The sequence below is a fragment of the Balaenoptera ricei genome, chromosome 2 (assembly GCF_028023285.1).
Source record: "Balaenoptera ricei isolate mBalRic1 chromosome 2, mBalRic1.hap2, whole genome shotgun sequence".
Classification (NCBI taxonomy): domain Eukaryota; kingdom Metazoa; phylum Chordata; class Mammalia; order Artiodactyla; family Balaenopteridae; genus Balaenoptera; species Balaenoptera ricei.
In genome coordinates this window covers 11637605-11662686 of record NC_082640.1, presented here as the reverse complement: position 1 = coordinate 11662686, position 25082 = coordinate 11637605, and the positions used below count along the sequence as shown (strand labels likewise).

General features: G+C 45.5%; 1 protein-coding gene across 24 annotated transcripts in view; it reads left to right on the top strand.

Annotated features, from left to right (window-relative positions):
- Window positions 1–25082, top strand: part of KIAA1217 (KIAA1217 ortholog) — a 494732-nt gene that overhangs the window by 434190 nt on the left and 35460 nt on the right. For 17 of the 24 annotated variants that reach the window (XM_059910993.1, XM_059911016.1, XM_059910959.1 and 14 more), the window contains 3 exons: window positions 8727–8831; window positions 9307–9356; window positions 15825–15991. In XM_059910993.1, the coding sequence (XP_059766976.1) occupies window positions 8727–8831; window positions 9307–9356; window positions 15825–15991 (322 nt within the window). The remainder of the gene's footprint in view (window positions 1–8726; window positions 8832–9306; window positions 9357–15824; window positions 15992–25082) is intronic. The other 7 variants (XM_059911024.1, XM_059910930.1, XM_059910903.1 and 4 more) reach the window with 1 other exon arrangement.

Sequence of the window (25082 nt, the reverse complement as noted above, 5' to 3'; positions counted from 1 at the left end):
GAGTATTGCTATTCCAGCTTTCTTTTGATTTCCATTTGCATGGAATATCTTTTTCCATCCCCTCACTTTCAGTCTGTATGTGTCCCTAGGTCTGAAGTGGATTTCTTGTAGACAGCATACATATGGGTCTTGTTTTTATATCCATTCAGCCAGTCTGTGTCTTTTGGTTGGAGCATTTAATCCATTTACAGGTAAGGTAATTATCGATATGTATGTTCCTATTACCATTTTCTTAATTGTTTTGGGTTTGTTTTTGTGGGTCCTTTTCTTCTCTTGTGTTCCTGCCTAGGGAAGTTCCTTTAGCATTTGTTGTAAAGCTGGTTTGGTGGTGCTGAATTCTCTTTAACTTTTGCTTGTATGTAAAGCTTTTGATTTCTCCATCTGAATGAGATCCTTGCCAGGTAGAGTAATCTTGGTTGTAGGTTTTTCTGTTTCATCGCTTTAAGTATATCCTGCCACTCCCTGCTGCCCTGCAGAGTTTCTGCTGAAAAATCAGCTGATAACCTTATGGGGATTCCCATGTATGTTATTTTTTGCTTTTCCCTTGCTGCTTTTAATATTTTTTCTTTGAATTTAATTTTTGTTAGTTTGATTAACGTGTTTCTTGGAGTGTTTCTCCTTGGTTTTATCCTGTATGGGACTCTCTGTGCTTCCTGGACTTGGGTGGGTATTCCCTTTCCCACGTTAGGGAAGTTTTCAACTATAATCTCTTCAAATATTTTCTCAGACCCTTTCCTTTTCTTTTCTTCTTCTGGGACCCCTATAATTCGAATGTTGGTACATTTAGTGTTGTCCCAGAGATCTCTGAGATTGTCTTCAATTCTTTTCATTCTTTTTTCTTTATTCTGCTCCTTGGCAGTTATTTCCACCATTCTGTCTTCCAGCTCACTTATTCGTTCTTCTACCTCAGTTATTCTGTTATTGATTCCTTCTAGTGTATTTTTCAGTTCAGTTATTGTATTGTTCATCTCTGTTTGTTTGTTCTTTAGTTCTTCTAGATCTTTGTCAAACATTTCTTGTATTTTCTCAATCGGTGCCTCCATCTTTTTCCAAGATTCCGGATCATCTTTACTATCATTACTTTGAATTCTTTTTCAGGTAGGTTGCCTATTTCCTCTTCATTTATTTGGTCTTGTAGGTTTTCACCTTGCTCCTTCATCTGTAACATATTTTTTTGTGATCTCAATCTTTTTTTTTTTTTTTTAATGAGTGGGATTGTGTTCCTGTCTTCCTGGTTGTTTGGCCTGAGGCTTCCCGCACTGGAGTTTGTAGGCTTTTGGGTAGAGCCGGGTCTTGGTGCTGAGATGAGGACCTACGGGAGATCTCACTCTGATGAATATTCCCGGGGCTCTGAGGTTCTTTGTTAGTCCAGTGGTCCTGACTCAGAGCTCCCACCACAGGAGCTCAGGCCCGCACCCCGGCTTGTGAACCAAGATCCTGCAAGCTGCGCAGGGTGGCAAAAAAAAAAGGAGCAGAACAATTACAAAGAGTAATAAATAAGATGAGAAAACTAACATATATGTTAAACAAAATTAAAATATAGATGAAACAACATCCAGAAGGTAAAACAGAACCACAATAGCCAAAAAAAAAAAAAAAAAAACAGCTGGAAAAGGCCTTGGCTGTGGGGGGCGGGGCTTTGGCAGCAGCAGTGTTTAGGCCAGGGCGGGGTCTAGGTTTAGAATCGCGTTTGGATGGGAAAGGCCCTGGGGGGGTGGGGGGTGGGGCTTAGCCCCAGCAAGGCTGGAGGGGCCCAGGAGCGCTTCTGGCCTCAGAGGGCAGCGGAGCAGGCCCAGGACCCCAGCAGGCTTTCTGGGCCCGAGTGGGCAAGGGAAACACTAGGTGCGTTCCCCCCATCCTCTGATTCCAGAAGCTCCTTCCCTGTTCGTCTCTCCTCTTCTCACTGCCCGCCCCCCCCCCACCCCTATGACCCACGCAGCTGGAGGCGCCCCCCCCCCCCACCCCTATGACCCACGCAGCTGGAGGGGGCCCTGAAAGGCAGGGGACCAGGCCCGGAAGCCCAGCAGGCTTCCCAGGGCCCAAGTGGGTGGGGGAAACTAGCTGCATCTCCCCTGATCCTCCGATCCTGGAGGGCCCCTCCCTGTCTGCCTCTCCTCCTCTTCTCCCCCTCCCTACGCCCCTAGGACCAGCATGGCCGGCGGGGGCCCCAGAAGGCGGAGAACCCAGCCTGGGACCCAGCAGGCTTCCCGGGGCCTGATTGGGCAGGAGAAATGCTAGCCACACTCTCCCCTGATCCTCCGAGCCCCCAAGGGTCCCTCCAGGTGTGGGAACCCCTCCCCTCTCCCAACCACCCCTCAGGGGCACTGGTCCCATCTGGCCTCCACTTTTCCTCCCCCCTCAATCCCCCCCATGTCCTACCCAGTCGCTCGGGGCTTCCTCCCGTCTCCTTGAATGTCGAGGTCCCCCAGCAGCATCTGGTAGGTGCCCTAGTTGTGGGGAGACGTGGACTCTGTGTCCTCCCACTCCACCACCTTGACTCCGCCAAGCCCTTTGTTTTATTCACCACTAATTCCCCAGCAGTTAGAATTGTGCCTGGCATAGTTGATGCCAGAAAAATCGTTGCTGAATGAATGAACTTGAAGGGATAAAAGGAAGCCTTACGTATCCATAAGGTTTTGCCTGTTATAATGTGCTTGCGCATGTATTTTCTCCTTTGCCCTCCTTCCCCATGTCACTGTAGGAGGACAGCCCTGTGGGACAGCTAAGGCAGTTGTTATCCTAGTTTGATGGTTGAGGAAACTGAGACTCAGAGACATGCAATGATTTATGAGTGCTAATTTGTATCTCCCCTTGAATGTCTGTTGGTCAACTCAGCATGTCCAAAAACGAACTCCTGTCTTCCCATCTCGGGTATGACTACTTCTTTGATCCATTACTTGGGCCAAAGGCCTTGGTGTCTTACTGACGCTGTCTCTCACATTCCACACCAGGCAGCAGAGGATGCTCTCAGAGCTGTATCCGAAGATGCCCAGACTCCAGCCCTTGCGCTCGACCTCACTGCCACCACACCAGTCAATTTCTTCTCATCTGTTCTGCTCCTCAGTCATTCAGGGGCAAAGTCATACCAGCAGAGGGACAGCAAGGCTGAGAAAGAGGTCAGGACAGGGGAGAGTATGTGAGGGGGTCCACCAGGTGAGGAGCAGGAAAATTAAAAGGAATTCCCACACAGTATTGATGGCTGGCAGTGAAGGAGGTAAGGCCAGCATGCAGGCAAAGAGCTGGTTTGTGTGAATAAGGGAACAGAAGACAACCAAAGATTGCTATTCTTAAAGGGGACTTTGGAGTTTCAGATCTAGAACGTAAAACTGTACCAAGTAAGAATTTAAGGTCAGAGAATGTCTGAAGAAGAGTTTGGGGATCTTAGTGCCAAATTTCTGAAAGGGTTATTGGTGTGGATGTTGAAGCTATAAAAGGTCATGGCCTGGGGTGTGGCAGCCAGGAGGCCAGCTTCCTGTGCTGAGGTCATCCAAGGATGTGAGGGAATTTCCTGGATGTGGTAGGGAACTTAAGGATGAGTAATTCAGAACTCAGAAGCAGGGGAGATGGTGAGAGTTTGGACAGATGATGGATTGAAGTGGCAAAGGGAAGATAGAACAGCCCTAGTCTCCTTTCTCCATGAGCAGAGGGCAGGGGGAGAGATAGCAGCCTTCAAGGTCAGGGTTACAGATGATATTTCTTCCTGAGCCTCTGTGTGCCCCGTCCTCCTCTAAGGACTGAGGATGCAAGAAAAGGTGCAAGACGCGGCTGTTATCCCTAAGGAGCATGCGGTGGTACCCAGGCAGTACTGTTGCCTACGAAATATTTAGAGGTACATGTCATTGCAGCCCCATTGCAGTTACCACTAACTCTGTCAATATCTCCTCAATAAATCTAGATATTTCCATGAGAAGTTAAATTTATTGGGCACTTTTAGAAGAATGTCTTTAGTTATCAGCTCTTTCACCAGTAGGTTAACTTTGGGCAGAAATAGGAAGCTCATGGCTCAGAATCCTCTTTAAAGCTTTAGCACAAAGTCAGATCATTTGAATTCCAGTACTCTGTGAACTCATCTAAAAACACTGTCTTCAATTACTCTGGATTTTTTTCCCTCATAGCAAAGAATCGGGGCATGAACAAACAAGGGCATGGCCTAGCTTTAAACCTGTTCACTGTTCAAGTTCTGGGAAAAACGCCTTCAGCACTGCCAAGACGAAAGGGTTTTAAGTCACTTAGATTGCTCCTAGAAAAAAAAATTGACTTTGTGAAAGGCAGGCATTGCTTAAGGATGATGATACTTGCCATGTCCACAGCAGCTCACATGGTGCCTAGCACATACTAAGTGCTCAGAAATGTTTGTTGATGACTCATTGACCATTTATCACTTTCTGAAGGGGAGAGAGGTGACAGGGAATGAGCAGGAACCAGAAAAATAATTACAAAATATTAGAACTAGAAGGGAATGATGGACCACCTAGCAAGTACTCTCAGAAAGCCAGCCCTGATTACTACAGTTGTTACTGACTATCCTGTACACTACGTTCCAAAGTTAGTAACTGGTTACCAAGGTGAATGTGGACTTGGGACCTTATCCACATCAGCTTGGTTGGCTGGTGTCAGCCAGCTCCCAGCACTTTTGGATATTTAACAACATTTCCTTAGGGGTTTATTATAGGGGAATTCCATTCTTATACTACTTGTTTTTTAATAGCCATTAATTTACCTAGGTACACAATGATAAAGACTTAATTCAGGCTTAAGGAGGCCTCAGTCAGTCCAAAGACAAGTCCCCAGTCAAAAAACATTGACAGTGAAAACTTAAATCAAAAAGTCGTATGAATGGACTCACTGGCTAAAAATATCTCCCCAAATGCAGATTTTTTTTTTTCCTTCCCTGGACTCTACAGACAGAGAGCAGACCACGAGCAGTCTGGGTTTTGCTTCATCTTCACAGGCAGACATGAGGCTTGCAGGAAAGCTGGTTGTAGCAACAGGAATTTAATACTGGGATCAGCACCTTCTCTGGATTGGATTTGAATTTTTTATTAATATTATGCTTGGACCCTGAGAAAATTCATTCAGCCAGCCTGACTTATGACACTAAATGACTAGTTAACCATACATACTAATCACATAAATATGGTTTATGGAATGATATAAAATGGTTTATGAAATCACTTTTAAACCGTCTTTTCAACAGTAGTAATTATACCTGCCCTGGAATACCTTAAACCAAGCGATACTGGCAAGAATTAACTTGAGCATCTTTAGTATTCTGGTGATTATCGTACAAAATTGCCACTGCAATAAAATGACAGGGTCGTTTTAATTTCTCTTCCACTGCATTTCTCTCTTTTCCCCTTTCCCATTAAAACATACTTCATAACATTTCATCATAGAAGTCTGCCTAAGTTTCCAGTTGCTGAAATTTAGTTAAACCATAAAATTGTTTCCAGATTACCAACCATGAAATGGAAAGACAATCTTATTTATGAATTTATAGATCAGATAATCTCCCTCAAATGAATCCTGAAACCAGAAACACTTTGATGATTAAACAGGAGGGAAAAAGTTTTCTCATTACCATGTGTCAAAAGAATTATATTTTTGTGAAGTGGATTTGGCCAAGACGGTGGAACACGCATGTGCAATCCGTGTGCACGGCGCCTGGGGCATGCACTGTTTCCTGAGCAGGGAGAGAGAATCGCTCTCCCTTGACCGTCAAGCTCAAGTGTACTGAACTCTCAAGGTTCTGGCAGATCATGTCTCCTTCCTGGTGACCCCACTGGTGACATAGCCTGGAGGAGGCCACCCAAGGAGCATCCAGTCCTGTCCTCACAGATACAAAAAGGAGAACAAGTGTGTGTGTATCCGGACTAGACGCACAGATGCAAGAAGGAGAACAAGTGTGTGTGTATCCGGACTAGACGCACAGATACAAGAAGGAGAACAAGTGTGTGTGTATCCGGACTAGACGCACAGATACAAGAAGGAGAACAAGTGTGTGTGTATCCGGACTAGACGCACAGATACAAGAAGGAGAACAAGTGTGTGTGTATCCGGACTAGATGCAGGGCTTTTGTTCCACAGCATCCAGACCCTCATCCTACGTCAACATCATCCCTGGGGAGTCAGGAGAGTGGGGTGCCATTTAGGGGTTTTCTTTCTCTGCATCCTAAAACCATTGTCTAGCGGAAGATGGGTGAGAAGCCAAGTACCTACTGAGCCAAGGAGGATGCCAAAGGCATGTATGAAGCCCTGTGGACACCCCTCTGAGAGGACCCACCTGTGCTGAACCATTCGGCAGTACTCACCATGGTGATGAATCTGTTGACGGTCAATGTCTTGAATCTGGAATGATTCTGGTGCTTTGTTTCAGTTTTTAATACTGCTGCCCTCCTTTGTTAGACCAGTTAATGAAAGCTGGTGACCAGAGAGGGACCAGAGAGTACACTGATTTAGCCCTAATCAGGACCGTGCCTAGGCCAGCATTGGAATCCATCTGCCGTTTCTCTCCCACCACACTCTTGCTTATTCTCTGCATCTGTGGACTTACCTACTGTTTACATCTCTTAATATTATTGCCTCTTGAGTGTAGTTAGTCTGTCTCCACACCTTCGTATCCTGCACTACAGCTTCACAGAACCCATTAAGCCTCTTCCTAACCAAAGCTGTCTAGACCCTAAGAATGTCCTGCCATTTTAAAAGAAATGAAATCCTTTGCATTTGCCTAGGATTGAATAAGAGCAGTAAACTCGTACATCTCGGGGTAGATCTCCGCCGCTCTTAGGGCCTTGAGTTTGGCTTCCAGCATTACTGTGGGAAGAATGAGGGTTCTGGACAACTTCTACCTGGAACTCAGCAGGTCCCCCCAGAAGTGGTCCATTTCCCAAGAGCTCATTTGTGTGAGTCTGTTCCCCTGACCCGTGGAGACCAGCCACCACCCCATCGTTTCCAAGGTGCCATGCAACTTGGGTCTGATAAACTTGGGATCTCCAGTGGGTATTTACTAACCTGCTTTCTTGAGTGGAATTTCTTATTTTTCTCTTTGGCAATGCACTGCTTAATGGCAGATGGGCCGCCAAGAATACACGTATAACTGAAAATGCTCTTCAGCTCAGAGGTTTAGCGTTCACAGCTATGCCTGGAAACACTTGGAAAGTCACTCCGGGTAGATGCATATCTCTTCTCACTGTTTGAGATTTCTTCTTTCCACACTATTAGAACAAAGAGATCATACTATTAATACTTAATTTTTCCCCCCAGTGGGTTGACAACCATTAACTCTCCAGACTGCACGACTTACATCCAAAAAACCCAATATTATGACACAACCATCCATTTTAAACTAAAGAAAATGCATGGAATTCTGAAGTCAGAAGCTTGCAATTGTGAAATGAATCTCAATGTTTTTTTTACGGCACTAAGAGTTATATTCCAAAGGCAAAACGCAAGACCAAAAAGTTGTGTATGAACAAAATTACCCTTGAAAATCCTCTTGATTGCCATGAAGTTCAAGATACAGATACAGCATCTCTCATGAAGTCCAGCATAACCAGTTATTTTGTTCTAGTGAAAGAACAGGCCACCATGACTTTTTCTGTTGGGTACCAGATAAAGTAGTTGGCTTGTATTTAAAAGCCCCAGTGTCTGAAAGTGCTGTTTGTAGCCCAGGAATCATCACCATTGCTCATACTACAAGAGGCCCGTGGGACTGAGACCCCCAGTGAAGAATGGGGTCCCTTTTCTGTCTCAGGCTGGGACTAGACACTTGCTGATGGGATACGATGGTAGTCCAGGTGTCCACACTGTTCTGACTCTTCTCCCTTCTCTCTTTTATTGTCTTGAACTACCAAGTAGGTATAACTGAATTCACATGCCATTGCGTGTGTGATTGCTGTCCTTAGCAGAGGTCACTCTGTGGTGGTGATTTGATAATGTGTTGGGAATACTGGTAATAGTTCTATGGCACTGCCATTGTCTGACGTACAGAAATGTGAGCCAGTTTCAAAAGCTACATGAATTGTGCATAGCACTGGAGAGCCCTGAACAGAGAGGTGTAGTATCTGTGCATAATATCAAAATTGGGAAGAGTTTTTATTCAGATCTTGAGATAACCAAGTTGTTAGGGGTATTTGTTTCCCTGCTTGGTCCTGTAAAAGCCCCCAGGTTCCTATGACATTGATTTGAGGACCCTCTACCCTCAAGGAAACATTGATTTCAAGCACACTTTTCCATGTTCGTAAGAGACATTCGCTTTGTGTTGCTCTTGGGCTTTACAACAAGTTTTACTCCAAACACACAACGAACATCTCCATCATTTACACCAAAATCAGTCAGCAGCCTCCCAGCTGCGGGGAGGAGCACAGCTCAGAAGTGGCCTAGGGCCCCGCTGGTGCAGAGGTCAAATAGTAAAAGAAGGGCAGAAAGGCTCAAAAACACAAAGATGCACAAAGAGAATTGTTTCCAAGCTTTTCCGTTTTCCATGAGGCCTCTGCTGATCTGTCCAGTGTCTTTTCAGTAAGGTCATCAGGTTAATACTAAACTCTGACCATCAAATCTTGAGCTCAGTGGGAATTTGCAGGCTCGTTAGCTTCCCCAAGCCAGGTTGGGGTGAACTTTGGAGGCCTGCTAAGTGGAACTTCTATAACCCTCAGATGATCATTCACCTAGACAAACCAGTCTGAAAGTCAACATAAGCTTTAACAAACAATTCTCTTGTTTTACAGAGAGAGGATGCAAGCCATGGAGAAACAGATTGCCAGTTTAACTGGCCTTGTTCAGTCTGCGCTTTTTAAAGGGCCCCTTACAAGTAATAGCAAAGATGCCTCTAGGTAAAAAAAAAAAAAAAAAAGAAAGCAAACCAATTCAAAGTAATTCAATCTGTTTCTCTTTAATGATTAAGATCATTCATTCATTCCAATCGTTTTCTTGTAATCATTTCAAGGCTGAAAATATCCACATCTCTATGAATCATGGTTTGTTTGTTTGCTTGTCTATTTCTGGTAATTCTCTGGCCCAAGAAGGGTACATGGGCTTCCCAGTGCATGTGGCTTCATGGACCACTGTGCAGTGCCTGCCGCCACCATCCACATGTATCCACATCCTCCGTCATCTGAGAGCCATGAGCGTGCCTCAGCTGCACACCTGGGAAGCCTTTTCCATCCCGGCCAATAGTGGTGCTGATGCTGAAATACCTTCATTGCTTAATACCCTCACTAGCTGCTGCTGATTGCTTAGAATAGTGAATGGAAGGGGGGAAACGCATTTGGGAAACTGTATCGCTGACTCTCTTTTTCTTTCCTTCAGCGAGAAAATGATGAAAACCACAGCCAATAAGAACCACACAGATGGTCCAGGTGAGTGTTCTCCAGACCTGCAGGAGGCCTGGAGGCTGCCTTTGATGCGCCTGGTTTGCTTCCAGACGTATTAACCTCTCCCCAAGTCACCTATTTGGTGCAACTTCAGAGGCTTCTGGGGTAACTCCCTACACCACCCCTTCCCTGCTTAATGCTGAAATTCCAGACGAGTCATTAATTTGCAGGGGGGGTCTTTAGTCCTCTCCCTTCAGTCTTCATTCATTTATTCACTTCCTCGTTCATTTATTCATTTATGAGGCCATATATCCAACAAATACTTCTATGCCTGATACTGGACCAGGACCGTGGGCATCACTAGGGCAGGGCTCCCGACTCCCTAATCCGATGCAGAAAATGGATGTGGGACAGGTCATTATATGTGTGCTGAGTGTTAGGAAAAAGTGCAGGATGAATGTTTACCCAACAGAGCTGGCCTCAACCAAGGCCATTTCCCTGAGGAAGTAAAACAAACTGAGGCCAAAAGGATGAGGACAGAAGGAAAGAGCCATTCAAGGAGAGAGCAAAGCAGGTACAGATGCTATGGTGAGGAATTTAGATACTATTCTAAGTGCAAAGGGAAGGCAGTGGAAGGTTCTACACTGGGGAAGGGCCTCAGCCCAGCTGCAGGATGTGACCGGATGAGAAGGGGGCACGAGCTGATAGGGAGCCCCATGGGTCGAGGCAGGAGAAGAAGGCATGCTTGGACCAGGGCCTGCTTTCAAATGCCAGCGCCCCTCAAAGAGGCCCCAGTTTCTGTCCCTGTGCGCTTTGCTAGTATCCAGGTGTGTTTGATGTCCGTCGTATCCTGCAGACTCCAGGTGGGCCTCTCTCAAGAATATGAGGTCTTCCCTTCCCTTGGGTTAGAAATAGAAATCGTCACCAGGGAAATGCTTGGCTACTGAATTACTCAGTAAGCACGTGGCAAGTTGGGCGAAACCCCTAATTTGGAGGAAACCACAGAGCGTAGTGCCACATGGTAGAATGGACAGAACTGGGGACTTAAGTTGAGACGTCTGTTGGTCCTGGTTCCGCGCTAGCCAAGTTCAGGCCCTTCAGCCGTAAAGCCAGCAGGGCTGCTCTTCCAGCATTCCCAGTCCTCATGGGATTGGTTGGCTTACTTAGAAATCAGTCAGTGACCTTGGTGGCAGCGGAGAATTGTTGCATGGAAATTGCTGAGCTTGTCTTCATAGCAACTGCCAGTTTGCTTTGGAGATATTTATTCATCTATTTTCTGATCTATTATGAACCTAGAGAAAAAAAGGCACTTACTGAACTTGTAGAAACAGCAGAAGGGTGGTTGCCAGGGGTGGGGGACATGGGAGATGTTGGTCAAAAAGTACCAACTTCCAGTTAGAAGATGAATAAGTTCTAAGGTACAGCATGGTGATTGTAGATAACAGTGTTGAACTATATACTTGAAAGTTGCCAAGAGAATAGATCTTAAATGTTCTCACCCCAAGAAAGACATGGTAATTATGTGACAGGATGGGCGAGTTAGGTAATAATCGTACGGCAATGTGTAAGTGTATCAAATCAACACATTGTACACCTTAAAGTTGTACAGTGTTACAAGTCAATTATAACTAAATAAAGTTGGGGGGTTGGGAGGGGGAAGCTACCAAACACTAAAACATTTTACTCCTCTGGATTCTATTCTAGAAATGATTCATATACAATACCATTGTTCTAATCAATATGTACATGCTGTTTTGTATTCTTCTTTATTCCTTTTCCCTTTTGGTAAAATAATAATTAATAGTAATAATAGGAAGCATTTAGTGAAGTTTCCTATGTACCAGGCACTGTTCTAAGTGCTTTTCTAACCTGAACTTGTTACCCCCTGACGCAGCCTCATGGGATCGGTACACTCATGATTCCCATGTTCCAGATGAGGACACTGAACACACATCCATACACACATGACACGCATCAACATGCTCCAGCAACCTGTCCCGATATCTCATCCTTTTGTGTTAAGGTGCCCCAGTCCCTTTAAAGAAATGTAGGTTGCTTCATTTCTTCGTTTTGAAAAAGTTTGCAAATGTCTTTTTTGAAGCATGGGGGAAGGAGCAGGTGTAATTTCTTTGGGATGCATTTCCCAAAGTGGAATTAATAAATCCAAAGGGACAAACAGCTGAGTAGCACTGGTGACACACTGCCAGTTTTCTCTTCTGAAAGGCTGGGCCAGTTTTCGATGCCACTGGCAACACACACGTGGGTTTGCTCCCCTGCGTCTCTGCTGGGGTTGGTCTTTTTCATTCTAATCTGTCAGGGCTACATGTGGTCCACAGGGCTTTCGTTGCCATAGCAGCCTTGTACAATGTGCAAAATATATTCTTCCAGAATCCTAGGAAGTTAGCGACGAGAAGTATTATCCCTGTTCTGTAGACAAGTACACGGAATTATGTAGTAAGTCAAGGAAGCTCATTTGGCCAAGGGTACATGAAAAAGGGAAACCCAGACTTCCTGTTACTTTAGGAATATTTGGTTTACCGTGGGTATAAGCGAACAGAAGGAACTTCCCATTTCACAGTCATCGCATGTGTTTTATCGTGTATTGTATCATTTAAACACATAGCCCTGTAAAGAAGATGTTAGCTGTGGAGCTAGTAAGATTCGCAGCCAGTCTGGCCAACCCCAAACCCATTAAATTCCCATCAAATGTGTACTTAGTAATATTTATATTAAGATATACCTGACTGAAGTAAATTACCTAAGAGCGGACTTGGTAGGAGGAAGAAGAGGCCTTTGCCTGGAGAGGGTGAGGTGCAGGGAAGGGAGGCTCTGAGGATAAACTGCTTACTGACTCTCCTCCCTAGACTAGCATGTGACCACCCCACTTGTGGGTTCAGAGAGCGGGTCCCAGGTCCCGTGACTAATCTGAAGCGGAACTCATTTACCACTCAGGGTCCCCACCCACCAGATCCAGCTCCATCCATAGATTTTGGGGCACCTGCCTATAGCTCTCAGCGTGCCACCACTGCCACCTGCTGCCACTCCAGGTGGGGAGTGGAGGTCAGCAGGGGCTCCTCCCCCTCACTCTGCTTAGAGAAATAATCACAGCCAGGGCTTCCCTGGTGGCACAGTGGCTAAGAATCCACCTGCCAGCGCAGGGGACACGGGTGTGAGCCCTGGTCCAGGAAGATCCCACATGCCGCAGAGCAACTAAGCCCGTGCGCCACAACTACTGAGCCTGCACTCTAGAGTCCACGAGCCACAACTACTGAGCCTGCATGCCACAACTACTGAAGCCCACGTGCCTAGAGACCGTGCCCTGCAACAAGAGAAGCCACCGTAATGAGAAGCCCGTGCACCGCAAGGAAGAGTAGCCCCTGCTCACCGCAACTAGAGAAAGCCCACGTGCAGCAACGAAGACCCAACACAGCAAAAAATAAATAAATTTTTTAAAAACTTAAAAAAATAATAATCACAGCCAACCACAGTGGGGTCCTTCTGTGCCAGACACCGGGTGGAGCAGTTTATATGTGTTAATTCCATCATCCTGCACAATCACCCTTACACCCATTTTACAGATGAAGAAACTGAGGGGGAGAGAGAGAGAGAGAGAGAGAGGTTAAGTCAGTTGCCCAAGGTCACACAACTAGGAAGTGGATGCTGAGAATGACTTCCAGGTTTCTGGTTTAGATACTTGAGTGAATAATAGTGCCATTGGCTAAAATGAGTTCAAAAGAGATTTGGGGGAAATGAGTAGAAATAATGAATTCAACCTGCTTGTGGAAAAGTCCTGTAGCAACATGAAGGTATGGGGATGGGGATGTAAAGAGAATCGTGTGCTGGAGGCAAAGATGTGGAGGACCTTGGTGGGTGGCGTTGTGGAAGTGACCTCCCTTGAAGTCATGTCTAGTGAGAGAAGAAGCAGGCCAGGATTCAGAAGGTTGGCCGAGGAAGAAATTAGGAAAGAGGCTGACCAAGATGGGCTGTGGAGAGGGAAGAAGACGAGGGAAAGGAAAGTTTCAGTTACTGAGAAGGAAAGGAGTGACTGACAAAGCCCAGCATCACATCAGGGTGCCATCATGGCAACCCAGCGTCTGTTGGGTTGACAGCTGACCACTGGCCACCTTCTGAAGGGCCAGTGCAGTGAATGATGGAGTTGGAAACCGGATTTAGTGGATTAAGAGGTTATAGATGAGGAAATTTTATACATGAGCATAGATTCCATAAAGAAACTCGGTTGTGAAAGATATATTTTAAACCCGTTATCGGTATTCAACTCTGGCAGATGGCACGTAAACTTGAGCCTCTCTCCTCCATGGAGCATGTCGGCGAGGTGCAACAGTGACCTCAGAACATACACGGAGAAGCACGATTGTTGAAGGAATATGTGCCTTCAATTGGCTGAGGAATTAGCAGGACAGTTCTCATTACTGAACAGGAGTAGCTGGCTAGCACAGTGTCATTTTTGTTGGAGAAACACCTTGATGGTGTCATTATTTGTACAGATGAGGTTGTGTGGTGAGGGTAGGTGGGTGTGCGTGCACGCGTGCATGTGTGCGTGTACACACGCACCTATGCCTGAGAATGTGGAGTGATGATAAAGTAACTTGACTGAGTCTTAAAGGAAGACTTCCAATTCATTGTCATCCCCTCAGAATACTTGTTCTCGAAGGTGCTGTGTTAACTCGGACAGGCTGCTATTATTGGAAATGTTACTGGATGTTCTTTCACTGAGGACCTTCACAGTTAGAGAACACTCTTTGGAATAATTACAGAGATGGCAAATCTTGCTCTTTCGAGGGTGATTTTGATCTGGGGGGGATGGTCAAAAGTCGGTCAGAGTCATGACTGGTGATGACGCAAGTGGCCAGTTGGCTCATAAAGATAACAAAAAGCTCACCGTCTGGTCTGCTGGGTCTCCTTTGTAAATCCTTCAGATGCTTTCCCACGTGCCCCCCCGACTCTCCAAGGGGGCCATGAGAGCTGGGAGACCGGTTCTGTTGGGACGGGCACCCAGGGGTGAGGAATTTGGTGCTCCGTCAGCTCTCCGTTGGCATTGCTGAGGCCACGCAAGTAAGAGGACAGTTGCGAGGCACTTCCTTGCTCACTGGCGCACCATCCGTAGCCGTGGCAGCAGCTCTGGGAGGCTTGCGGGGCTGTGCACTCTGGGGAAGGACAGGTTTCCACGGCTGTTGAGCCTAGATGGAAAGAGAGGCCGCTGTGCTCTAAGCACTCCAGGTACACAGAGCAGCGAGAAGGTTCTGCCGTGCGAGGCCGGCCTGGACTAAGCAAACCTTCCACTTTGTCCCTTACAGGAAAGAGAGCTGAACAGCCCCTTCAGGTGTGAGCGAGTGTGTGTGTCTGTGTGTTGTGGATTCCCTGTCTACGCTCTACTTGAAGCCTCTTCCACAGAATTGCATTGTCCTAAAAAGGAAACAGCGTCTCCTTTTGATTCCCACACCTTGCTGATCCTGTGAGCGCTACTTGGGATCCTTTGTGGGGACATTTCTAAAACAGACTTGCTCAAATCAGGCCCTTCCCAGATGGACTTAGGAACTACGTGAGGATGATTTAAGTTGCACTCAGGGAGCAAAAGTTTATGGCAGCAACAAAACTGTTGAGGAAGAGTTTCTCTCTGCTGCCTTTTTTTTTATTCTTCTCCTAAAGAATATTCGCATCATGCCTGATTTTCTCACTAAAGGAGATGTATGCAGAGGTCCTGCTTCTTTTGGGCTGGAAACCCGAAGGGAGTACCCAGTGCCTATTAGTTTCCCCTTGGTGATTGGCCAAGTCTCTGCCCAGAACTAAGTGGGTGTTCTTGGGCTACATCTGCCTGTAGGGAATAGTCACAGTAGGCAGCCTGTGTTAGGGCCCAGAGTTTTAAGTTATTTTTTCTATTATAAAATTATAGGGAATTCCCCGGTGGTCTAGTGGTTAAGACTCCGTGCTACCACTGCAGGGGGAATGGGTTTGATCCCTGGTCTGGGAACTAAGATCCCACAAGCTATGTGATGCAGCCGCCCCCCAAAAAAATTATAGATATTCACTATGCAAATTTTAAAATACAAAAAGTAGTGATATCAAAAATAGAAAACTCACAGAATACCACCAGCTAGAGTTACTGTTAACACTTTGTTATATGTACATCTGTCTTTTTTCTGTGCACACCCGTGTGTTTAAAGAAGACACATGGGTAGATAGACAGACAGCTGGTTCCTTAATACAGCATCATGTTGTACATACCGCTCTGTGATCTCCCTTCCTATAGCACCAAACTTCTAGAACATGACTTCTACAGACTACACACTATAACACTGCATGCACCTTCCTTAATTTATTTAAATTCGATTCCCTCTTTTTGCCCTTTAGAGAACCAATGTCATTTTTTAAGATTTTTTTCATCGTGAAGGAAATGGGCGTTTTCAGAGTTACCAGTAGTCTGTTGGGATGGGACTTGCAGCTTCGACTTTCCTTCCTGGCATTCTCAGGAACTTTGCTGCTCTTTTCTCCTAGGAACTCCCCAGGTTTCCGGCGGGAAGCCTCTTGGCGCCCTGGAGTCCTCGGGGTCCCCCAGCCAGCTCCTGCCTGCTGGCACCTCCGCCACCCACATGAGCCTGCTCGACATGAAGAGGAGTGTGGCCGAACTCAGGCTCCAGCTCCAGCAGATGCGACAGCTCCAGGTACAGACCATGTTCCCTATGGATGGTGTCCACCGACTTAACTGCCCACAGTCAGCTTCCTCCTCCTCCCATCCGCCTCCTTCCGCATCCCTGGCCCCATGGCACCTTCTCGGGGTTCTTTCCACCATCCTTTCTAGGGATAACTGAGGACCAGGATGCAGGCGCCATTCCCCAGTGGTCTCCTCTCCCACACACGTAATCTTGGTCTAGAGCCTTCCACTGCAGTGGTAGTCTGTAGCCACTTCTTTAAGCTGTGTGTGCTTTTACCCATGAAAAAAGCATTAAGCCTCTGTTTTCTGGAGGAGAGCTGAAAGCAGAGGAGCCCGCGGAGCGTTCTAACAGCCAGTTATGACTTCCTGCTTCACTGAGCATGTGCAAAGGTGCTGCAGGCAGCTCAGGTTTTTTGCAAGGAGCTATGATGTATTTAGAAACAGGAGTTCGGACCAGAGGGTGAATTCATAAGGAAAAGGAGCCATCGTGGATGACTTGAGAAAAACATCTGCATTTTATTTGGATAGTGTGTGTGTGCCACAATATTTTCCTTACTCATTCCCATTGTTAGGACTATATGAACTACACAGGAATCAAAGGGTAGGGAAAAATGACCCTTCGTGTCACGAGTCTTGGTGAACAAATCCCATAAATCTGACGAGGCAGGGTAACGTGTGCCCTGGTTCAGGGTGATAAGGAACTGGGAGGGCGTATCTTTATGAGGTCATCTGTCTCCTCCACGGGTCAGTCTCACGCCTCTCTGCCCTTGGTGGCAGGCTGATGAATGCGGAGGTAGTGCTGGCTCAGACTATTCCCAGGCTTCCTCCTGGACTTCGAGAAGCTCGTAGTCCAAACGTTAGTAAGAGGCGCACGTAGTCAGGAGCAGTCACGCAGCCGTGGTGCCCTCAGTGGGGTGCAAGCTCCTGGGCTGGTGAGTCCAGTCAGGAAAGGGCTTCAAAGCACAGCTGCTCTCTCCCTTCAGCTCGCCGATGCCTGAGTCCTGCCTTTTCCACAGCCTGATTAAAGCTTAGAAGCTGATTTCCCCTTGCCCTCTACCTACTGGAGAACAAACAGAAGGGAAGGTAGCTTGAGAGCCTGCCTTGAGGTCCCATCACCGACCAGGCTGCTCAGGCTCAGGTCTCCAGAGGCTACTCTGCCTCTCAGGCAACGTCCCAGACTCCTGGACAGCCCGTGCACATTCACTTAAATCCTCTTCTGAGTCGTGTCACCGGGGAAGTTCCCCATCCTTTACATTCGCTTCTCCTTGCTTGGTGATTTTAAAGACACTTTGCAGTGAAATGAAGTGTACAGGTTGGGCTGAGGGTGTGTGCAGGGTGCGAAAATCCAGTGCCCACAGTGTCTGGCGGTAACTTAGGTGAGTGGACGAGAGACAGTGACAAGTTGGCCCCTCTAAAGGACAGTCGCCACTCAGCTCCAGGCAGCTCTTGACCTGGTAGAATGAGAGTCCATTGTTTCTAGATGTTTCAGTATTTCAAGAGAATCTGGAGGTTTTATATGAAATATCTGTACTCATTCTAAAACTGGTGGAAGGTAATTTAAAAATCAGTTATTTCGTACTCTGCAGGCCAGATGACGCATGTGCAGGCCAGAGAGGGTCTGTGGGCTCCCAGGTTCTTACCTGGGGGTTATGGAGGTTAAGCCCCCATCTTGCGCTGCATCTGCCTTTTAGTGCCACCTGCTGGTCACTTGGAAATTGTGCACTCCTAGTTGGACCCTCACAAGAAAAAAATTCCTAAATGCGTCGTGTGTATGGTAGTTCCTACTGCTTTCAAAAGTGAGCATTTGCTGGTTTGGGGCAGAGGTGGAATTGCCCTGAAGTGTGGCGAATTTGATACCTAGGCCGTGATGTGTGAGGCTACAGCATCACCCTGCTGGTGGCCGGCAGTGTTTGGTCCTCTGGCCAGGAGGGAGGGGTCTCCCACAACTTGCCGCTCCTTGTAACCCATGAACTGGGGAGGCTCAGTTGCAAAATCACAGCTTCTCAGACAAAGAGGTTCTATAGTCAAGTCCGGGACACTATGTTAACCACACAGTTTTCTTTATCGCCCCAGAGCTGCTCAGCTTTCCTGCCTTTCTGGGTAAAGAACACAGAGCAGGTGTGCTCTTGAGCTGAGATGGTACAGTTCTAAAGCACAGGCACGTGGGGAAAGAGAAGCACTTTGTTTCCTAACCTGGATGCTCTTATGTGTACCTCGGTCTTTGCATCCTCCGTGCCCCCATCAGCTTTAAGGGGAGTCTATTTGAGACAAAACCAGTTTAGAATAATTACGCTATCCCAGCACCAATCCCCCCTCAGCACATGTATTATACACCAAAAGTAAAGTGCAACCCCCCAAAATGATTATAAGCCCAATAATGGAGCTATCATTAGAGAGCTCCGAAACTCCAGAACAGTCTCAAAAGAACAAACATTGAATTAGAAATTCAAATGTTCTTTGAACTGTGTTATAAAATAGTGAAAACGGATGAAATCTGTCTGTGCTTGGCAGCCGGCTCCAGTAATTAGATAATTAAATCAGTGGGAAAATCCTAGACTGTCAAGCGTAGTCTATTTGAGTATTTCATTTGCAGAATTGATGGATTATTCTCCAAAGCAGAAATTTGATGCAGGCACTGTGGGGCGTATAGATTTAAATAGGGCAAAGAGAATGTTGAAGGGAAGTGAAGGAGCCTGAGAAAATGATCCAAAAAACATGAAAACTTTGCTCCTGTCTTTCCGCTCCTCAGTCTCGCGTGAATTACCAGTCTCGGAGAACGGTTCTTAACCCTGGCTACCCATTAGAATCACCTGAGGCCTTTCACAGAAATATTGATACCCGAACACCCCTGCCAGAGTCTGACTTCATTGGTATGGATCGAAGGCCAAGCACTGGTGGTTCTAGAACGTTCCAGGGTGAGAACTAGTGCTCTCAGATATTATGAAGTCTCGGTCCATTGAGATGCCTTTTGGAAATTGAGATCTCAGCCAGCTATCACAAGGGGTGAAGCACAAACACCCTGTAAGCATGAAAAACACACCCGGTGACTTCAAAGCCCTGATTCTAAACAATGCGCCTCATTCCCAGTGGCTAATCAGACGTATTCTCTACTTAGTCATAAATGATAAGAGCTATATGGAACTTTTATACTGTGATGGTCCCACTCCCAGGTAAGAGCTGCACCTGCAGTTAGCTGGCAACAACGGAAAAAGAGACAGGGGAAGGTCTGGCACTTAATAAATGTGCCCTTCCAAAGATGATTGTCTTTGTCTATTACCTTTTCTGGTATGATTTAGGAAAAAAAACAAAAAAAAGTGATGAGCTACATCTCTTTTCCAAAATGCCACAATACTTGGGTTTTACTCAGGTCATCCAGTATCCACAGAAGTGGCTGCAGTTCTGCCCCTCTTTGTGGGCTTGAGGGGAGAGAGAAATTTCTGGAAGAGCGGTTTCAAGTTCCTTGGGGAGGCAGATGAGACTTGGCCTACTTTTCCAGTTCCCACAATTTTTTTCTTTGTCCCTTATCTCTTCCTTGTGCTTCCCGATAAACTAAAAATTAGATTATTCTGAACTTAGTGTTCCATTTTTAAGACTACTGAGAACTTACTGTGTGTTCCCAAGAGAGGGAAAAGAGGTAAAACATCAACATAAAAAGGAAACATAGCAGGACACAGAGCCATTGTATTTGAAATGATACAATTCAGCACAGTTATCTTAAGGTGTCTTTTTATAAGATAGTGCCTCATAAAAATGTGCCAGAGTCTCATTTATCTTCTGACATTCAAAATAACGGTCATGGGAATGTGTGTCCCTGAGAAAAGCACTCGAGAGGTTGGCCCATGCTGAGCAGGCCTATTTCTCCCCACCAGGCAGAAATAATGAATGGAACTAGCACAGGAGTTGACAATCAGGCTGCCATACAATGTATCAAGCCCTGGATAGACCTGCACACACAGGCTGTCTAAGATGGGGCAACATCTCCCAGATAACATGTGCTTGTGACGAGGCATCCTATACCTGGTTCCCTACAGCCTGGGGAGCTAACCTGGGTGGTCAGGAGTCATTCTGGGGTCTGGCTATTATGAAACTTCCTGATCTGTTGTACAGCCACTGTTTACTGTCACTGCTGGACAGCAAAATCAGTTCAATTAAACTACACTGTTAGCAAGACTGATGGTCTTAAATTTTACCTGAGAAATCAAGATGAGTATGTGAGGTACATGTCCATTTTGAGGTGGGTGGAATTAGGTTTAGGCAGTTTCCTAGCTTCTCAGTGAAGCTGATATGGATAACTTATTTGGTCCACTTAAATTTTTAATAGCGAAGAGCGTTACTTCTGTCTGAGTATTTTTATAAAAACGTCAAGGCACAGAATTTACAATAAACTGAAGTTTCCAGAGATGAAGGGATAACTACAACTGTACTTGCCTTCCTACTGTTGACAACTAGAACACTGAAAAATAAATAAATGTGTGAAACAACTCTATTCAGACATTGGACAACAGACAACACAGGAGTGTGATCCTTAGGAGAATGGAAGGAAAGGAGGTGAAACCTGTCACTTCCTCAGCTATCTGTCTGGGGACACTTTTTAGATTGTGACACAGAGAGGGATGACCCAAACAGAGCACTGACCATCCAACTGAGTTGAGGGTAAAGAGCTGAAGCAGCTAGAAGTTGTGGAGCGAAGTACCAAATAAAAGGAAGGTCTGTGGAGAAAGAAGTATGTAAATCTGTGGATCTGCTGTCTACTAGTAATCCAAGCATGTGTATTGTGAAAGACCACTAAGCCAGACACAAAGTGGGAGGCTGTACGCCAGAAATTTCCCAGAGCTCACACAGGGAGATGTTTATGTCTTAACCAGCAGGCACAAAGAGGTTTTATTAATCACCTGGGGCATTCAGTAGCAATCAGAGAAAGGCCATGCTTCAGTCTTAAGACTAAACTAGCCCTAGAGTAAAGGCTACCCTAGATTCACCCTGACAAAGCTTAAACACAAGCTTCTAAAGAAGAAGAATGTCCACAAGGAACTAAATTGTCTGCCAAAGGAAGTCTAACATCTGTAAAGGAAAACAACAAAATCCAGAACTCCATGTCCAGCATTCAATCAAAAGTTACTAGACAGGTGATGATGCTGAGAAATGTGACCTGTAAGCTTAAGAAAAATCAGTCAGTGGAAACCAATCAGAAATGACAGGGATAATGAGGTCATCAGCAAGGACTTTAAAACAGCTATGATAATTATTCTCAAGGATTCAAAGAAAAACATGAACACAATGAGACCAAAAAAAATGGAAGATATTTTAAAACTCTAAGTAAAACTTTCAAGAGCTGAAAAACAATATCTCAACAGACTTAATAGAAGATTAAGTCACTGCTGAAATGAAATATCAGTCAGCTTGAAAAGATAGCAATGGAAATGTCCAAACTGAAGGATAGAGAAGAAAAAGTCTGAAGAAAATGAACTGACACTTAATGGTTCTTGGGACACTATTAAGTGGTCAAGGGGGAAGAGAAAATTACTAGAAGAAACAGTGGCTGAAATTTTTCCAAATCTGATGAAAGCTGTAAATCTACAGACCAAAAAACTTAATAAGCTCCTAAAAGGATAAGCACAAATGTAACCACACCAAAAGCAAAAGCAAATTGCTAAAAACCAAGAATAAAGAGATAAATCTTAAAAGCAGCCAGGGGGAGGTGGAGGACACATTACGTACAGGGAAACATAAATAAGAACACTGACTTCTCAGAGACAAAAGTTAGAAAACAATGGAATCACATCTTTAAAGTACATCTCAAAAGTAAAAAACACCTTCAGAAAATAGAGGACACTTCCCAACTCATTTTACGAAGGCAGAATTACACTAAGAGCAAAACCAGTCAAGGATATTATAAGAAAAGAAAACCGCAGACCAATATGCCTCATGAAAATATATGTAACAAATCCTTAACAAAATATGAGCAATTGAATCCAGCAATATATAAAAAGGATAATACATTATCCTGGATTTTATCCCAGGAGTCCAAGATTGTTTTAATATGAAAAAAAATGAGTCAATGTATTTGACCTTTTAGCAGAATAAAGGAGACAATCATATCATTTCAGTAAGTGCAGGAAAAAACATGTGACAAAATTCAATACCGATGATAAAAGCACTCAGCGCTCTTGGAGTAGAAGGAAACTTACTTAACCTGATAAAGGATGTCTGAAAATCCTACAGAAAACATTATAGTTAGTGGTGAAACACTATCACATTCTCCATAAAATCAGGACCAAGGCCAAAGAAGCCTCCTCTCACTTCTATTTAACTCTGTACTGAATATCCTAGCAAGTGCAGTAGGGCTGGAAAAAGAAAAAAAAGGCACGTGGATGGGAAAGTTAAAACTATAATTGGCATTACTCGCAAATCACAATCATGATTGTGTAATATCAAATCAAAAAAGATGCTTCCAGGGGCTTCCCTGGTGGCGTGGTGGTTAAGAATCCGCCTGCCAATGCAGGGGACACAGGTTCGAGCCCTGGTCCGGGAAGATCCCACATGCCACAGAGCAACTAAGCCCGTGCACCACAATTGCTGAGCCTGTGCTCTAGAGCCTGCGAGCCACAACTACTGAGCCCACGTGCCACAACTACTGAATCCCGCGCGCCTAGAGCCCGTGCTCCACAACAAGAGAAGCCACCACAATGAGAAGCCCACAATGCACAGCAATGAAGAGTAGCCCCTGCTCGCCGCAACTAGAGAAAGCCCACGTGCAGTAACGAAGACCCAACGCAGCCAAAAATAAATTTTAAAAAAAGATGCTTCCAGAAACAAGTGAATATAAACAAGATCATCAGAATCAAGTCAATATGTAAAAACATTAAAATGTTAGTACAGGCAACGTACTAAATCCATACAATAGAATGCCACTCAGCATGAAAAATAATGTACTAAAACTCTCAACAGCATGGCTGGACCTCAAAGACAATATCCTGAAGGAAAGAAGCCAGACACAAAAAATTTCATAGTGTACAATTCCATTTGTGTGACATTCTAGAACAGGAAAAACTAATCTAGAGGAACAAAACGCATATCGGTGGTTTCCTTGAGCTGAGGGTTAGGAGATTGCGTGCAGAGTGTCATGAAGGAATTTTCTAGGGTGAGAACAAATGTTGTCTCCCTTTTTAGTGGTGCTTCCGTCAGTGTATACATTTGTCAAAACTCATTGACCTGTGTACTTAAAATGGGTATATTTTCTAGTTTGTAAACTATACCTTAAATAGAGTTTTTTTTTTAAGTTAATTGGGATTTAGAATCCCTGCTAAGCAAAACTAAATGTCATGTTTTAACGTGCTGGTGACTAGTTTATTCGAAGCACTTAGTGAGAGATGTTGGCACACTTCCTGCCTTCAGCACTGCTTTTTACACATGCTGGAAGTCCTCGAGACGGTGGTAAGGACGCCAGACAGGGAGGGCAGGGGACCGGGGGACAGTGGAAAGAGGACCTGTGTACGTCTTTATTCCTTCGTGAGTAGCTCATTGTTGCCCATGTGCCAGCCAGTGTGCTATGGGAATTCCCTGTTTAGTCTCTCTCTAGCTGGCTCCAGGAAGCCCCTCTTTCTGGGAAGGAAGATCATACAGCCTGGAACTCGAGGCAAGCCTCTCCTTGCCTCTGCTTTGAGTGGAATAATTTGAGTGTGATCTGACCCTGTTACCAGTTGAATAATTTGAATATTACATGCAGTTGTGTTCTTCTGATATGGCTGTAGGCATCTCAGAAACGTTATGCATATGATCCGCAGTTGATTGAATCTGCGGATGCAGAACCGTGACTATGGAGGGTGGGCTATAAAGTTATACCCGGATTGTCGATTGCGTGGAGGGTAGGCACCCCACCCCTGCATTGTTCAAGGGTCAACTGTATTGTCATTCATACCTCAAATATGTGTTGGGTACCTACTGTGTGCCAAACTGCTTGTGGCTGGGATTAAAGCAGACATTGCTATGTAGTACTCTGTCTAGCAGATGGTGATTGGAAAATTACTGGGTTGAATTTGAAAGACCCAGTTCTCATGCTGATTCTGCCCCCGTGCAACTGCTGAGTGACTCTTAACAAGTATCCTAACTTCTCAGGGCCTCACTTCTCCCATCTTTCAAATTTCAATTTTAAGAATTTGAAATATTCTAGTAATAATTTCCGGCTTCATAGCCACTGTCAATATGCACTGCTGATTGGACCATAACTTCATTGGAGCTTGTCTGTGGGTCTTGGGCAGGAGGAGGGTTAGGTGCAGAGGGCCGTGCCACACAGCGCATGGCACAGTGACGTCATCTGTCCATTCCTGAGCCCTTTTCTTAGACCACAGTGCTCACCCTCGGTGGCACATCAGAATCGTCTAAGGGGTTTAAAAAATTCTCAGTGCCAAGGCTGCATCTCAGACCAGTTAGAATCTTTCAGGGACGGACCTCAGCATCAGTCATTTTTGGACACATTTAATTGTCTTCTTATTTGTGCCTTACGTATCCATTACCATTCACCCTCAACCCCCAAAGGAAATAGGTCTGTGGGATCTGACACATGGCATTGAACTTGAGCGTACCATTTTGATAACAGCTGACGTTACTGTGTGTATTTAACAACTACAGTCAGAGCAAGTCAGGGCATCAGCACTGAGCTCAAGGCATAGCTGAGCCCATGGGTCACCCCGCATTTCTACCCTCCGGGAAAGGATTTTGGATACTCCATTGTCTGTTATTACCAACATCATTGCTTAACTCAATTCACGCATTCAACAAATATTTATCGAATGCCTGCCATGTGCCAGGCACTTGTGTCCTGGAGACTCTGTGGAGAGCAGAAATTAACCAGGTAGAGGGAGTAGCACATGCAAAGTCCCTGTGGCAGAAAGGAGGTTGGGCAGTCAGAAGAACTGAAAGGATGGTCCTGTGGCTACAGCAGAGAGAGTGCCATCTGCACCCAGGGCAAGGAGGCTGGCGATGTGGGAAAGTGCCAGCCTGCCCCACACCTTGTGGGCAGAGCTGTAGCTGCAGAGAGCACGGGGGGAAGTTGCCGTCTGTGCATCTTCTCCAAACGTGTTGCCTTTCAGCAGTAGACTGTT